This window comes from Cricetulus griseus, chromosome 6 (assembly GCF_003668045.3).
Source record: "Cricetulus griseus strain 17A/GY chromosome 6, alternate assembly CriGri-PICRH-1.0, whole genome shotgun sequence".
Lineage (NCBI taxonomy): Eukaryota > Metazoa > Chordata > Mammalia > Rodentia > Cricetidae > Cricetulus > Cricetulus griseus.
This window is the reverse complement of record NC_048599.1, coordinates 64,963,282-64,979,482: the sequence shown is the minus strand read 5'-3', so window position 1 is coordinate 64,979,482 and position 16,201 is coordinate 64,963,282. Positions and strand designations below refer to the sequence as shown.

The 16,201-nt window shown below is 37.6% G+C and overlaps 2 protein-coding genes across 5 annotated transcripts in view; one reads left to right on the top strand and one right to left on the bottom strand.

Moving 5' to 3' along the window:
• Fmn1 (formin 1) overlaps positions 1-16,201 on the top strand; it is a 343,529-nt gene that overhangs the window by 142,276 nt on the left and 185,052 nt on the right. The window lies entirely within an intron of this gene.
• Positions 1,261-1,804, bottom strand: LOC113830700 (c-Myc-binding protein-like). The gene has a single exon (XM_027422274.2). The coding sequence runs from the start codon at positions 1,750-1,752 to the stop codon at positions 1,441-1,443; it is 312 nt and encodes a 103-aa protein (XP_027278075.1). The 5' UTR covers positions 1,753-1,804; the 3' UTR covers positions 1,261-1,440.

The following is a 16,201-nucleotide window of genomic DNA, read 5'->3' as shown; positions in this document are numbered from 1 at the left end:
TATGCTATAGTGAAGATGAATTCATAATCTCAGTTCTTATAACAACAAGGCAGCCACAAGTAGGAAATTTATCTGAATCATTAATCTGATTGACATTTGGTTACCAGAGGTCTACATCAATTGTAAAGATGTAAACCTGTTTTGTAGATAAAAATCCTAGAATCTTTTTTTTTTTTTAGTTTTCTAAAAATATTACATGTTCTGTATATAGACGCATGTTCAGGGTGATGTTGGTTTGCATTGTATTAGAGAAGAATATATATATATATATATATATATATATATATATATATATATATATATATACACATATTTTTGGTACTTTACCATTTACACATCTTTCATGTACATTCTCTTGTTTGACCTCACAACAATCCTGTGAGGTAGGCAGCACAAGTTCTCATGGTACAGACAAGAAAGTGAATCTCCAAGCCATTAACTGACCTGCCCGGGGTTCTACAGTTAGCAACAAATTCATATAAATATCAGTCTTTGGCCTAAAAATTCAGCACCCAACCTTGCCTCATACTTGCCCTACCTACTTCACAGGGATAATAAAGATAAAATTAATTCGAGGCTCAAAAAATACCTTTGAGGGGGGAAAAAGCACTATATAATTACATATTATAATCATCTGTGACGTAATGGTTCATCCCCCCTTTCCGTCCCAGCTGGTGCATGAACCCAGAATTTTATATTATCTCTTCTGTGCTCAACTAAGGAACTAAGTAAGGCAGGTAAGAGTGTAGTCATGTTGGAAGCTATGTAAATTACAATCAGGGTAGCTGCAGCATTAAGCAAACTGAAAACAACACAGACTACTGTGCAACCAGGACACACTAAAGCACACAGCACAGCAAGGCAGCATTATCAGATGGGCATGATTGCATAGAAAGAAAATGTGGTGTCAGAGTTCACACTGGCACACACAAGTTATCTAAGGAAAAGTGGTGGCAAAGAAGAGTACTTTGTTCCATATTATATAAAGGAGCAAGACGCATGGGGATCCATGCAGAAGCATCATACATCACAAATCTGTCTAGCTGTCTACTGGGTATACACTGTCAAGAATGAGTGTGCCTACTATGCTCAAGTCCTTAACCAAGGAATAGCTCCATGCTAAATCTCCTAGTTAAAATACAACCAGTACCATCATTCCTAATTGGATAATAAATAAAATGTCTTTGAAAGTGAAAAGTTATGTGGCTCTGTAGCTTTTCTCCAATATTTGCTTTGGATTCTCCTGCTTTAAGACCCAAAGAAAGTTATATTGAGTTTTTATTGGTGATTCTATGTATATGTGTTTATAACATTAAAGTGTGATGAGTGGATTTAACATATTAAAAGTTTATAGCATCTTTTCAGGAAAGATTATATACTATACAAGCTATTCAAGTGATACAAAACCAGTTTTCAGTGTCTTTTCAACTGAGAAGAATCCTATTCAGCACCCTTCTCCTCCTGAGGTGGCTCATACTGAGCAAGCTTTGCTTTCAGTTTTTTATTTTCTTCTACAGTAGCTTCGTATTTCTCTTTCATTTCTGCCAATTCTAGACGAAGCAGCTCTATTTCTGGGTTTTCCTGGGTGGCAGCTCCTAAGTGATGCTTTAAAAAATCCAGAGCACTGGTGGGCTTCTCTGGTTCTTCATATAAGGCTACCAACACTTTCGTCAGCGTGTCCAGCACCCCCGACTTCTCCAAGTACCTCCGGAACTGCTCGCGCTTCGAGTCGGCAGCTTTGTAATGGGCCATAGTGACAACCACCGCGGCGTAGCTGGTGCCGGAGATACGGGCTGGCGGGCTCCAAGCCCAGAAGAATATATTTTGAGTGGTGGACTTCTTTCATAACACAGTTCACTCAAGGAGAAAGAAACAAAACCAGCAGGTTGAGAGCTGTTTGGGGCATTTGATCTGTAATGGACCATCCAATCCAAACTTTAACTGCCCCATATATATATATATATATATATATATATATATATATATATATATATATATATATATATATATTCAGTGCCCGGGTCTGCAGAGCAGATTTCCAGGTGTTCTTTCTTATGTGTTTCCATAGCAATACGACCAAAGGTGCCGACCAGTCCTGTTGTCTTCAGAGGATTGGGTTGGGGGACAGCTCTTGTGAAACCTCTTGCCTTTCCTAAGAGGCTGCTTTACTTGAATTGTTGCTTCTGTTTCTTCTTCACACTCCCATTCACAAAACTATAGTGTGTGTGGGAACTCTCCCAGCACCAGATACATCAAAAGTGGACAAGCCAATCAAAAGGTTAGCAATTTCCCAGGAACTTGTACGTTTTCAGAACAGATGAGACAAAGCTCATTTGGCCATAGAATAAATGTAAGGAATTTTTACCTGAGAAACAAATGTGGCCTATTATATCCCCCTACTCTGTCTGACACACCTTTAGAAGCCAGCCTATGTCCTGCCTTCTGCCTCTATGCCTCAGCTCGAGATGTCCATGGTCCCTAGAGTCTGGTTCGGCTCTTAGTGTGTCCACTTCTGTTGAGCAGCCTTTCTTTGTGACCGTCCTAACAAAACAGAATACCCATACCCAGATAACATCAATGGAAGTGATGTAGCTTTTTAGGCTTTTAGAATATGTCTCACACACATATATATATGTATTCTGATGGTGTTTGGGATTTTTCACTAGTGTTTTTTAGATTGAAGTGGGTTCATTAATGTAAACTTTCCACTGCTAAGCCCAGAAGTAATGCAGAGGAAAGAACTCTCCCTGCATTGTGTTGTTGGGAGGTGACTTCTTATGGTGAGGGTGGGGAGAGGGTCTTGTAGATGATACAGAGGTGAAATAGAAATTCTGGCCAGAGGTTTCATAAGTCTTTGATATTTTGTAATGAAAATCCCCACATTGGCCTCATTTAATCTCAATATAAGCCTGCTGTTTACCCTCAAGGAACAAGTGGTTTTCAAAATTAAGCTCTCCAAGGTCCTGGGCCGGTGCCTGTGTACACTAGTCATCTCCGTGAAAAACCCTAGAATCTTAATATATTATATATTAATTATATATTGTGATGTATTATATTTTATACTATTTAAATTTATTAACAAGTATATATAAATATATATATATATTAAATTTCTAGGATTACTTAATATTTTATATTTATGTATATATATATTTGTTTGGCAAGGGGCACATGTGACTAGGACAACACACTAGAGTTTTTTCTCTCCCTCTACCATGTGGATCCCAGACATCAAACTCAGGTTGTCAGGTTGGAAGCAAGTGCCTTATCCACTAAGCCACCTAATGGGTTCCTAAGTCCTAGAATCTGATGCAATTTCAGCCTTATTTTCATTCCAGAAGAACTTAACTGCTGGTTGTTTTAGAAATCAATTAACTCTCATTGGACAATTCTTTGTAACTTGCCTAATAGCCATTTTCAGTTTACTACCTGGTTCTCCAAAACAAAACAAAACGAGGAAAAGAGTATTCAAGTTGAAAGTTGGGAGCATGCAAATCAAGCATAATTTAGTTTCAAACAATTCCATATCCTAGTTCTAAAGTGTAACTGTTGTACAGATGGAGCATTGGCCACAGGACAGTCCTACCTCAAAGACAAGTGGGTGAGTCACTGAGACCAGAATATTAAAGTGATTCTTATACTTAAGAGTCTGTCACAGTTTTAAGGGCCAAAGTTTCTTGTTGTTTGCTTCTTAGCACACAAGAACTCTAAACAATACCTTATTGGACTAGTTGTGGGATTTGTAGCGATAAGATAGCATAAAACTCCAATTTTCTTTTCTTGCTACAGAAGGGATTAGTGTATTGGCTATTGTCTAAAAATGTATATATAGTCTTGGGTTTGCTCATTAGGTTTAGAATTACATTTTGGAAAAACAAAGACTGAAAACTATTTAAGTGGAAATCCCACTGTGTATTAATCCTCTGACCTATACTCTATTTGGTGACATTAAAACATTAGAAATAAAAGGTTACTAAAGTATCCCTTAAGGTTTTTTTTTCCTTTTATTTATTTCACAAAATACATGTTGACTATACTTGTTTTGTATCCCAAGTACTAGCCTCAGTACAAATTTCCAACTTTTTTGTTATGTTTTACTTTTGTGACTATTGCTATGTGTATAGTTGCTTATTTTGAAAGTTTATTCCTGAAGTCTTAGAAATATTACCTTTCAAAATTATGTATAATTTTCCCTTCATTGGATACTTGAGTACTGATGTGTTTTCACAGAACCTTAATGAGTCTGCCTGACCTATTGAGAACTTTGTTTGATAATGAAAGTTGGGGCTCTTTCTATAGACTATATAATACCACACTCTAACCTATTATGATGTTTTCAAAATTAAGGCTGTCTGCATTCAAGGGAATTTGAGAGAAAGCTATAAACTCTTGTATATGTGAAGATTAATGTAGAGCTGGAAGAAATTTCGTGTGTTAAGTTTTAAGTATCTAATTTTAGACAACAAATGAAGCTTGGAGAAAATGTAAAACTTGGCTAAGAGCAAGGAGCTACTCACTGAAGAATCCAGAAGTAGAATATAGTGCTATTGACCTTTTTAGCCAACTCTTTGTATGCCATTTACATGGAAACTAGTCAAGCTTTGGTCTGTAGTTTAATGACTCCAGCTACTCTTCAGAAGAACAGGGATGAAATGTTTTCAATCAAGGGTCTCTGATAAGAAAATTTCTCCATATTTGTTTTGATATTTTGACTTACTAAGATATATTTAATGGGAAAAAGTATTAATCTCTGATGCCTGATGATATGCCAGACTTGAGTCTATCTCTTAGTAGCCATTTAGTTAATATGTCTGTACTTCTCTTTCCTCATCTGGGAAATAAAAATATCAAGGTCAGAATTCAGATTGTCGCCAAAATTGCACACACTAAATAATACCAATGTACTATAAATTATACATGGTATATATTATTACACATTACTAATTTAGAGTTGGTCTGGTTAACGTACTATCCAGTTAGCCATTTGATAATCATTCAAAATTGGGTTGTGGAGGGAGCATGAATTTTCATACCTAACAGGATTCAAATTCTTTTATGACCATTTTTCCATTGTGGACTCTCACACAAGTTGGAGCATCCTCAGCAAGGTGTGCCCCGCTGACTTACAAGAACTAAAATCTGTAAATGAAGACTCTTGGCAGTGTGCTCAACACTCTCTGTTGATTTCTGCCCTTGTCCTTGCTGAGCATCGGCATGGCTCTCACAGATAGGCCATGCACATGTATTTGCACCCCAGAATTCCATGCACTGGGATCTACTCCCACGTCAATCCACGTGCCCTTTCCATTGCTTTGCATGTGCTTTCCTCCCTCGCCTCCTCTCCCCAGTCCCGTTTCTCTCCTTCTTAGTAAGTTCTTATTATAGTGATGTATCAGATGTGCCTCATATTTCTGAGTGTCCCTGGGGTGCCCTTTTGGTTGTAACTTGATGTGTTTTTATTTCTGATAAGAAAAAAATACTGATGGCAGTTAATTAAAACCAGCTATTGGCAATTTATGGGGTTTTTATAAATCTAATGCCATTCTTTTCATTAATAGAGACCTTTGATTTTACTGTGGCAACAGTAAGCCTGTTAAATAAAGGGCAGTTAATGAAACACAACAACAACATAAAACCCAGTTGACCATATCCAAAAACAACAGAGTATGCCTCACTGACACCATCTTCTTGCCTTACCAGCACTCTGTGAGAACTGAGTGTCATCCCTTTCGAGCCTTCCATGTCCTTCAAGTCTGACTTCCCTTCCTTTTCTTTTCCCCTGCTCCCCTCAGCTTACACTGCACTTCCATGGAGGGGTGAAGCTTTCCTATCCTTTTGCACAGTCCGAGGTACTGTCTAGCTTTCCCCAATCCAAGGATGGAGAATTTGGAAGGAACCCTGGAAAGTGCTGACTTGCTGCAGTGGCAGCAGTTTAACCTGACTTTTTACTGACCTGGCAGCACCAATGGGAGAGAATGTTTGTAACAAGAACAAAATGCTAATGGATCATTTTCCCACTGTGCTGGCTCTAACCTGGTGTCTGTCATCAGCAGGCATTTTTCCACCTTCTCTTTGACAGACATGCTGGTGGAGACCAGACAAGCAAATGTCTCCTTCTGTTGCTTGAGTTTCAGTACAGTGTGTTCTTTCGATAGTATCTCTGAAAGGTAGTACTATGGAGGATATTAAAAAATAATGAGGATTTGGTAGGGGAAGGGAGAACCAGTCCCAGAGGAAAGTGTGGGAGTTGTGTAGAGCCCAGTTCCTAATCAGATTAGAATCGTAAATGTGATTCAGTTCTCACTCATGTCAGGATAACCTTTGAATATACTAAGGAGGGGATACTTATCTACATTATGTATTCTAAAATATTAAAACTAAGATACTCCATGATAACTTTGAGAAATGCATTAATTTTAAAAACTGAATTTACCAAGCCAAAAAAAAGTAGGTAGGAAACAGATAAGAAGTGATGTCAATGGTCTGTTAAGAGTCTGTATCAGAGATACCCATTGCTCAACCATAGGCCACACCTGCCAGAAGACCACATAACCTTCTTGAAGAACTTTTCTGCTCTCTCTATTCCCCCAGTAGACCCCATCCCTCAGGTTCATCTGTAGATACAGCCTACCTGCCACCATGCTTCTGTGGAACCCACAGACCATCCCCTCCTAACCACCTAAAAATCAACACCAAAACATAGATGTCTAGACACCAGCATAAAAATACAGTCAAAACAGCCAGGACAGTATGTCTTCACTATTTCCCAGATATCCTGCCACAGATGGCCCTGAATATTCCAACATAGCTAAATCACAAGAAAAAGACCTAAAAACACCTACATTAAGATGATAGAGGTTTTTTTGTAAAGAGAGGATATTAATAAACCCCTTAAAGAAATCCAGGAAAGTACAAACAGTTGGAGGAAATGAATAAAACTGAAATGGAAATAGCAGCAATAAAGAAAACACAACCAAGAGAATTCTGGAAATGGAAAATCTAGGTAAGTGGATAGGAACTACAGATGCAAACATACAAGAACTGGAAGAGAGAATCTCAGTCGTTGAAGATATGATAGAAGAAATAGATATACCAGTCAAGGAAAATGTTAAATCTAAACAATTACAGACATAAAACATCCAAGAAATTTGGGACATTATGTATAGACAGAACCTAAGAATAATAGGAATAGAGGAAGGAGACTACTTCCAACTCAAAGGCCTAGAAAATATTTTCAACAAAATCATAGAAGAAAATTTTCCTAACCTAAAAGCAGAGATGCCTGTGAAGATACAAGAAGCTTATAAAACACCACATCTAATGGGCCAGAAAATAAAGTGCCCTTGCCACACAATAATCAAAACATTAAACATACAGAACAAGCTGCAAGAGAAAAAGATCAAATAATGCTTAAAGGCAGAACTGTAAGAATTACACCTGACTTCTCAATGGAGACTCTAAGTTAGTAGGTGAAGACTCTAAAGAGACTCTAAAAGTCAGATGTGCTGCAGACTCTTAAGAGACCACAGATACCACTCAGATACTATATCCAGCAAAACATTCAGTCACCATAGATGGAGAAAACAAAATATTTCATAATAAGGTCAAATATAAACAGTATTTATCTACAAATCCAGCACTCCTGAAGGTGCTAGAAGGAAAACTCCAATTTAAGGAGGTTAACTGCACTCATGAAAACACAGGAAATAGATAATCTCACACCAGCAAAAACAAAAGAAGGGAAACACACACACACACACACACACACACACACACACACACACACACACACACACACACACTGCCACCACCACCACTAACAAAATAATTGGAATCAACAATCATTGATCATTGAAATCTTTCAATATTAAAGACACAGACTAACAGAATGGATGCAAAAATCAGGATCTGTCCATCTGCTGCATCCAAGAAACATACCTCAATATCAAGGATAGATATTGGGTAAAGAGTTGGAGAAAAATATACCAAGCAGATGGACTTATAAAGTAAGCTGGTGTAGCCATTTTAATATCTAACAAAACAGACTTCAAACCAAAACTAATCAAAAGAGGTAGAGAAGGATACTTCATACTCATCAAAAGAAACATCCCATCCGGGCAGTGGTAGCACATGCCTTTAATCCCCAGCACTTGGGAGGCAGAGACAGGTGGATCTCAATGAGTTTGAGGCCAGCCTGGTCTACAAAGTGAGTTCCAGGACAACCAGAGGTACAGAGAAACCCTGTCTTGAAAAATAAAAACAATTTTTAAAAAAAAACAAAGCAAACAAAGAAAGAAAGGAAGGAAGGAAGGAAGGAAGGAAGGAAGGAAGGAAGGAAGGAAGATTCGCCAAGGTGATTTTTCAATCCTTAACATCTGTGCCCCAAATGCAAGGGCACCCATGTTTGTTAAAGAAACACTACTACAGCTTAAATCACATATTGACCCTCCACTAATAGTGGGAGACTTCAATACCCCACTTCAATACCCAATCAGTGAACAGGTCATCTAGACAAAAACTAAACAGAGAAAATACTGGAGCTAAACCAAATCTAACAGATATTTACAGAAATTTCACCCAAACACAAAAGAATATCCCTTCTCAGCATCTCATGGAATTTTCTCCAAAATTTACCAGATGCTTGGTAACAAAGTCAGTCTCAACAGATACAAGAAAATTGAAATAACTTCCTGCATCCTATGGGACCACCATGGATTAAATCTGGATATCAACAATAGAAACAACAGAAAGCTTACAAATGTATGGACACTGAAAAACTCTCTGCTGAATTACTACTGTGTCAAGGAAGAAATAAGAAAGAAATTAAAGACTTTCTAGAATTCAGTGAAAATGAATACACAGGATACTTAAAACTTACCAAGACATGATGAAAGCAAGGCTAAGAGGAAAGCTCATAGTACAAGTGAGTATACTGAAAAAAAAATGGGGAGATCTCATACTAGCAACTAAACAACAAATGTGAAAACTCTAAAACAAAAAGAAGTACGAGTACCTAAGAGGAGTAGATAATAAGAAATGATCAAACTAAGGATTGAACTCATTAGCAACAACAACAAAAAAGCAACAAAGAGGGCAAAACAAACACTCAATATAACAAAGAGCTGGTTCTTTGAGAAAATCAACAAGATAGAAAAACCCTTATTCAAACTAACTAAAAGATAGAGAAAGAATTTCCAAATTAACAAAATCTGTAACAAAATAGGGGACACAACAAGAGACACTAAGGAAATCCAGCAAATTGTAAGGATATACTTTAAAAACCTGTACTCTACAAAATTGGAAAATATAAAAGAAATAGATAGTTTTTTCAATAGGTATCAGTTATCAAAGTCAAATAAAAATCAGACAATTTAAATAGACTTATAACCCTAAGGAAATAAGGAAATAGAAGCAGTCATCAAAAGTCTCCCAACAACAACAAAAAAAGAAAGAATGAAAGGAAGGAAAGGAGAGAGAGAGAGAGAGAGAGAGAGAGAGAGAGAGAGAGAGAGAGAGTGAGTGAGAGGAGAGAGAGAGAGAAGCAAAGCCCAGGGCCAAATGGTTTCAGCACAGAATTCGACCAGACTTTCAAAGAGTTAATGCCAATATTCCTTAAATTATTCCAGAAAGTAGAAACTGAAGGAACAGTGCCCAATTCATTTCATGAGATCACAGTTACCCTCATACCCAAACCATATAAAGACTGAACAAAGAAAGAAAATGATGAAATAATTTCCCTTATGAACATAGATACAAAAGTACTCAATAAACTATTTACAAACCAAATCCAAGAGATTATCCACTATGATCAAGTAGGCTTCATACCCAAGATGCAGGGATAATACAATAAAGGACAATCAGTAAATGTAATCCACTATATAAACAAACTGAACTAGATCATCTCTTTAGATGGAGGAAAAGGCCTTTGACAAAATCTAACATCTCTTCATGATAAAAGTCCTGGAGAGATTAGGGATACAAGGGACATATCCTTTGTTGTAGGCAAATTACAACAAAGCCATAACCAACATCAAATTAAATGGAGAGAAACAAAAAGCCCTGCATAGCTAAAAGAATCCTGAATTATAAAAGAACTTCTGGAGTTATTATCATCCCCAATTTCAGGTTGACTAAAGAGCTACCTATAATAATAAAAACAGCATGATATTGGCATGAAAATGATATGTGTATAGATGGAGTAGAATTACTCCCAGGCATAAATCCAAACACCTATTGGATACCTGATTTTTGATAAAGATACCAGAAGTACACAATGGAAAAAAGATAGCATCTTCAACAAATGGTCCTGGCCAAACTGGATATCTGCATGTATAATGCAAATAGATACAACTTTATCACCCTGCACAAAACTCAAGTCCAAGTGGATCAAAGACCCAAACATAAAACTAGATGCACTGAACCTGATAGAAGGGAATGAGGGGAACAGCCTTGAACACACTGACATAGAAGACTTTCTGAACAGAACACCAATAACACAGACCCAGAAATTGACAATTAATAAATGGAATCTCATGAAACTGAAAAGCTTCTGTAAAGCAAAATATACAGTCAATCGGACAAAGAGGCAGCTTATGGAATGGGAAGAGACTTTTACCAATTCTGCATCCAATAGAGGACTAACATTCAAAATATATAAAGAACTCAAGAAACTAAATACTAAGAAACCATATAATCCAATTTAAAGTTGGGGTATAAATACAAGCATAGAACTCTCAATAGAGGATACTCAAATGACTGAGAAACCCCTAAAGAAATGTTCTGTATCCTTAGCCACCAAGGAAATACAAATCAAAACTACTTTGAGATTTCATCTTACACCTGTCAGAAGGGCTAAGATCAATAACACAAGTCACAGTTCATGCTGGAGAGGATGTGGAGCAAGGGGTACACTCCTCCATTGCATAAGGGAATGCAAACTTGTACAGTCACTATAGAAATCAATATGACATTTCCTAAGAAAATTAGCAATCGATCTACCTCAAGACCCAGCTATAGCCAAAGGACACCCTATCCTACCACATTTCACTTGCTCAAATATGTTCATTGCACCTTTATTCATAATAGCCAGAAAGTGGAAACAGCTTAGATATTCCTCAACTGAAGAATGGATAAAGAAAATGCGGTACATTTGCATAAGGGAGTATTATATTACTCACTGTTAAAAAAAATGACATCACAAAATTTGCATGCAAATAGGTGGAACTAGAAAAAAATCATCCTGAGTGAAGTAGCCCAGACTTGAAAGACATACACGGTATGTCTTTACTTATATGTGAATGGTCTGTATTTACTTATAAGTGGATATTAGCCGTTAAGTAAATGATAACCAAGCTACAGTCCATAGACCCAAAAAGGTTAGGAAAAGAGGAGGGCTCTGGAGGAGGAGGGATGCATTAAAAAAAAAAAGTCTGCATCAATCTGTATGTGATGGCTGATAACTGACAGCTCTGAGGTATTGCAGTTTATGCTGTGTATAGGACTTCCATAAACACAAAGAGAACCTCATGCTTATTTTTTGAAGCTTTGTTTATAGATGGATGGGTAGTGAAGAGACTCAAGGAAGACTTCATACTGAAAGGTGAATCAATCAGTCAATTCAACTCAACTTAGCATTTGTGGATACTTAACTAGCCAAATGCTATGTAATGTTCTGGAACATGCATAAGGTGTGGTTCCCAGCTGCCTGGAGCCTTTAGATTTTCAAAGAAGATAATCATAAATGACTATCACACAATTTGAACCTAGAAAGTTCTTTGGCAATGCAGACAATGGAAAATTTGTGTCTAGAAGAACCAAGAAAAGTTCAGCCGAGCTTGAGTTTTTCCCGGGGCTTTCAGTGACAAATGGAAGATGTTGATGAGGCAGCATGTAAGTAACTGGTATGTGAGAGTGATCATGCATTCAAGTGCAACTTACGGAAGTGTCTAAAGAAAATTGGCAGAGACCAAGTTTGCATGAATAACAACTATCATGTAAAGAATTTAATGTCTGCCGGGTGAAATTACTATTCTTTCAACATGGATAATGAAGAAATGCCCTCTTTACTGGGATATATCAGAATTAGGAAAGGCTATAAGAAAGCCCTGGTATCATGGTATCATATTATCTCTGCTGATGTGTTAAATCAGAATAGAGATGAATAAGAGTTACTTACTGCCTTCTGCTCTGGATCCCAGCAAAACCTCTTAGGGAATTTTAATACCATTGGTACAAGGGAAAGTCTGCAGGAATGGACCTGATCAGTATCTTCTACAAAGCTCTCCAGAGAGCTCTGATATGGAGCAACTTGAGAACCATTCCCTGGACCAATAGAAATAATGTTGAAGAAAGAAAGCAGCATGAATTAATTGAATTTCCTTGTTGATGGTTGTGAGTTTGAAGGGAATAGGTATTAGTTAATAGACTCTTGTGGGTTCACTGTTCAAGTATAGGAGATTGCACAAGTTATAGAAGCACTGTATCCCATTTATTTAGTTTTATTTGTAGCTGGGGCTTCTGAGGCATGGCCTTGGTGGTTCATAAAGAGAATCAGGATCCCGGAGAAAGATTATCTTAGAATAAGTAGATGATTATCAAGCAAAGTTCTGTTCTGAACTCCAGTCACAAAATCATTTCTCTGTCTCTCTAGAAATGAGCCTAGACAAAGAAGGGAAAACAGCATTACAGAGAAGTAGGAAGGAGAGTAAAAATAGAGTTTTTTTAAAAAAAAAAGCATTCCAAAAAGATCATTTTCTGATGTGCTTGGACCTGAGATGCTAGTAGATAATACAACCAGATACATTTGAAATAATTAGTGGGAAAATTTCTACTGAGGCAGAGGGATTATTGGGTAGTGATGGACATAAGTTAAGTTTTTATTTGTAGATAAGGGGTGAGCATTAAATCTTAGTGATCAGTAGGATTTCTCATCATAACCTCAGCATATTGGTGTGGAATGCCTGAGAATCCATTGTTTGCCTTCTTATTTATCCATCCCCCATGCCAATGAGTACAATTTATATAGAATCCACTTATGGAATCTACACTCATCAATCAGCTCTTGGTAATCTTTCCTTGAGTGTTTGTTGCAAAGAAAAGGAGTCCAGAGAGGACAATATTTTCATAAAAGAGCATGATTCTGGGAGAGGCAAGAACCTGGAATCCATGGCACATCTTACTTAGCAGGGGATGGGATTCCAAAGTACACAAATGAGGCAGAAAAGCCACCAATGCAGCGATCTGTGCTAATTTTTCCATTCAGGTCTGTAAGTAGTAGCTAAGTGTTGAAGGGGTCTTGAGGAATAAAATACAAGAATTTGTTTCTGAGTGAAATCTTCCTGGAATCAGAGTTGGCTAAATCGAACTTTAAAACAAAACATAAAACAAGCAAATAAAATCAGGTAGATTTTTAACCACCATCCTAATTTTTTTTAAAAAAAAAAAAAGGGGGGGGGAGCTAAATGCTTACGTGGCATGGATGAAAACAAAGGACCAAATCAGAAACTGAGTGACAACAAGGGCCCCCATATATATCATTGCGTAATTTCATTTGTCATATGAATAGAGAAAACGTTATATAGAGAAAGTACAACATGAGGAAAAGAATGGCACAAAGATGCTTTGCAGATCAACATCTGAGCAATGAAGGGAAAGGAGTCCAGGGCTGACTGGAGAGGGCAGAGAGGTAGGAGGAAAAATACCTGGATGGGAAGAGCATGGGTTAGAATTAGGATTCTACGGAAGTTCAGTTTCATGACACCAGCTGTAGTCAACACAAATAGAGAAGACAGGGGAAATCCACTGAAAAATGCCGACTAAATCCCAAGAGTTCTCATAGAACAGTGGACAGAAGCCAACTGTAATTTGGCTACAAGTAAATAGATGAGAAAGTGGACTCAGCAAACATTGGTTGACAGCTCTGCTGTGAAGGAAAAGAGGTGGGTGAGGAAAAGCCTGACATGACAGCTGGAGGGGTTTAAAGGATACTCTTGATGCATGGAGCAGGATAGATTAGAACATTGCACTAGGAATCATGGGTAGTGAGCTCACAACACACAGGTGTGGTCGTTGGTCTCTGGTGTGACTGGCATTATAAAAGGCAGCAGCAATGGTAGAGGACTTACACAGTCCTTCATTCTAAATGCTCCTCAATACCTGATTTTACAAATGGGGACTCATCTACCCATCATGGCTCCTCTAGAAAGTGGATCCTGCTATTATCCCCAGTTTTCTTACAAGGAAACTATAATAGAGAGTTTGTCCTGTTTGTCTTCTGCCTACTTCAGTAAGATCACCCAGTAAACTCAGCTTCCAAAACAATACTTAAGAGCACATGTCACCAGATTTGGTTGAGAGGTGGGTCCCAGGCCTATACTTACAGATGTCGATCAATTATCTTATAAATGGAAATTTCTTCAGAGAATGCTTGTCTTCGTATTTGTAAGAGTTGAAGTCTTAAGTCGTTTCTTGACTGGTCAGTACTGACTGACTTAGCAATACTTGTCAATACAAAGCAATAGAAAAACTTGTTTACTCCACAGAAACAGCTGACATGAACTAGGGGGAGCTCTTGGTCCCCAGACTGATAGCTAGGAAACCAGCATGGGACTGATCCAGACCCCATGAACGTGGATGTCAGTGAGGAGGCCTTGGGAATCTATGGGGCCTCTTGTAGTAGATCAGTACTTATCTTTAGCATAGGAATGGACTTTGGGAGCCCATTCCACATAGAGGGATACTTCCTGAGCCAAGACACATGAGGGTGGGCCTAGGCCCTATCCCAAAGGATATGACAGACTCTGAAGATCCCCTATGGAAGGCCTCACCCTCCCTGGGGAGAAAAAGGATATGTGATAGATAGGGTGTTAGTTGGGGGATAGGGGAGGGAGAGGGAACTGGGATTGACATGTAAAACAATCTTGTTTCTAATTTAAATAAAAATGGAGAATAATAATAATAATAATAATAATAATAATAATAATAATAATAATAAAAGAAAATAGGTTTACTGAGGAACACCAACATAGTTATTTTGTAGTGGCAAAAATAAAGTAGTCACGGAAATTAAAATAAAATGTTGGTGCATAATTCCTGTAGGAATCTCAGTAGGATGTAGGAGAGGTGGAGAGAGAAATGAAGAATCTGGAATGATGCTGAAACAAAGGTAACTTTAACGCAGTTGTATGAAACTTCAAGTTGCTTGTAGGTACTTTAAAATTGAGCATACTTTTGAATTTGTAGTATATTGTTTATATTGATGGCTTCACCTTTTCCTTTTTTATGCCTTCATCACTAGAGATGTTATTTGAAAACAATCAAAGAATAAGAATTTATGAACCTCTTATTCTAGTGTTATCATTATTAACACCAATGGAAGTTTCCTGATTTACATGAAGCAACTCATTTTTCACGAAAAAGCAAACGAAAGGAAATGGCTCACCGTTACCCCCACTTTACAACTGAGGAAACAGCTAGAGTAATGCCACACACCTAGAGAGCAGCCAAGTTTAGACATGGAATAGACAGTGTGAATCCAGACTCAGGCTCTTAACCCATCCACTGTGCTACTCATTTTAGTGCCCTGATATCTCTGCTTCTTTCTCAGTTTCCCCGGGCCTACCATGTTTAAGAATGGGAAGATTATCAATCAGAAATTTTTGTCTCTGAGTTCTCCTGCTGTTTGTGGATTGATTTGTCAGAATCAATATTGGGAAAATTTGAACCTAGTAAAAAATAGTTTAAAAGGTAGAAAACCTCTCCTTTTTTTTAACCTGCTGACTAGGTCATGAAACACATTTCTTTAACAATTTAATGTAAAGGATTATACCATGTTATTGTTGTAGCTGTTATTCTAGGTATCTGTGCGATGAGGTTACAGCAAAAAAAAAAAAAAAAAAAAAAGACTTGATTTAGCCATTAAGCAAGACTCTTGAGACAGAGAGTGTGTGTATGACTGTTTCCTCAATTTTATCCATCTTCCTTTCCAATGCTGTGCTCATTGCTGGGGTACAGAAATAGAGACAGTATTCCACTGATGTCATCGGTGGAGCTAATAATCTGGATGAGGGCCAGCAGTGAGAAATAGACCCAAATAGTGACACTGGTCAGCTTTCATCTGGAAACTTAAAAAACAGTCAGACAATAAAAGTGTCATTGCTCTTCCCCTTGCCTCGTGTTTCTGCAGTAGTGCTCAGTGGAGGGT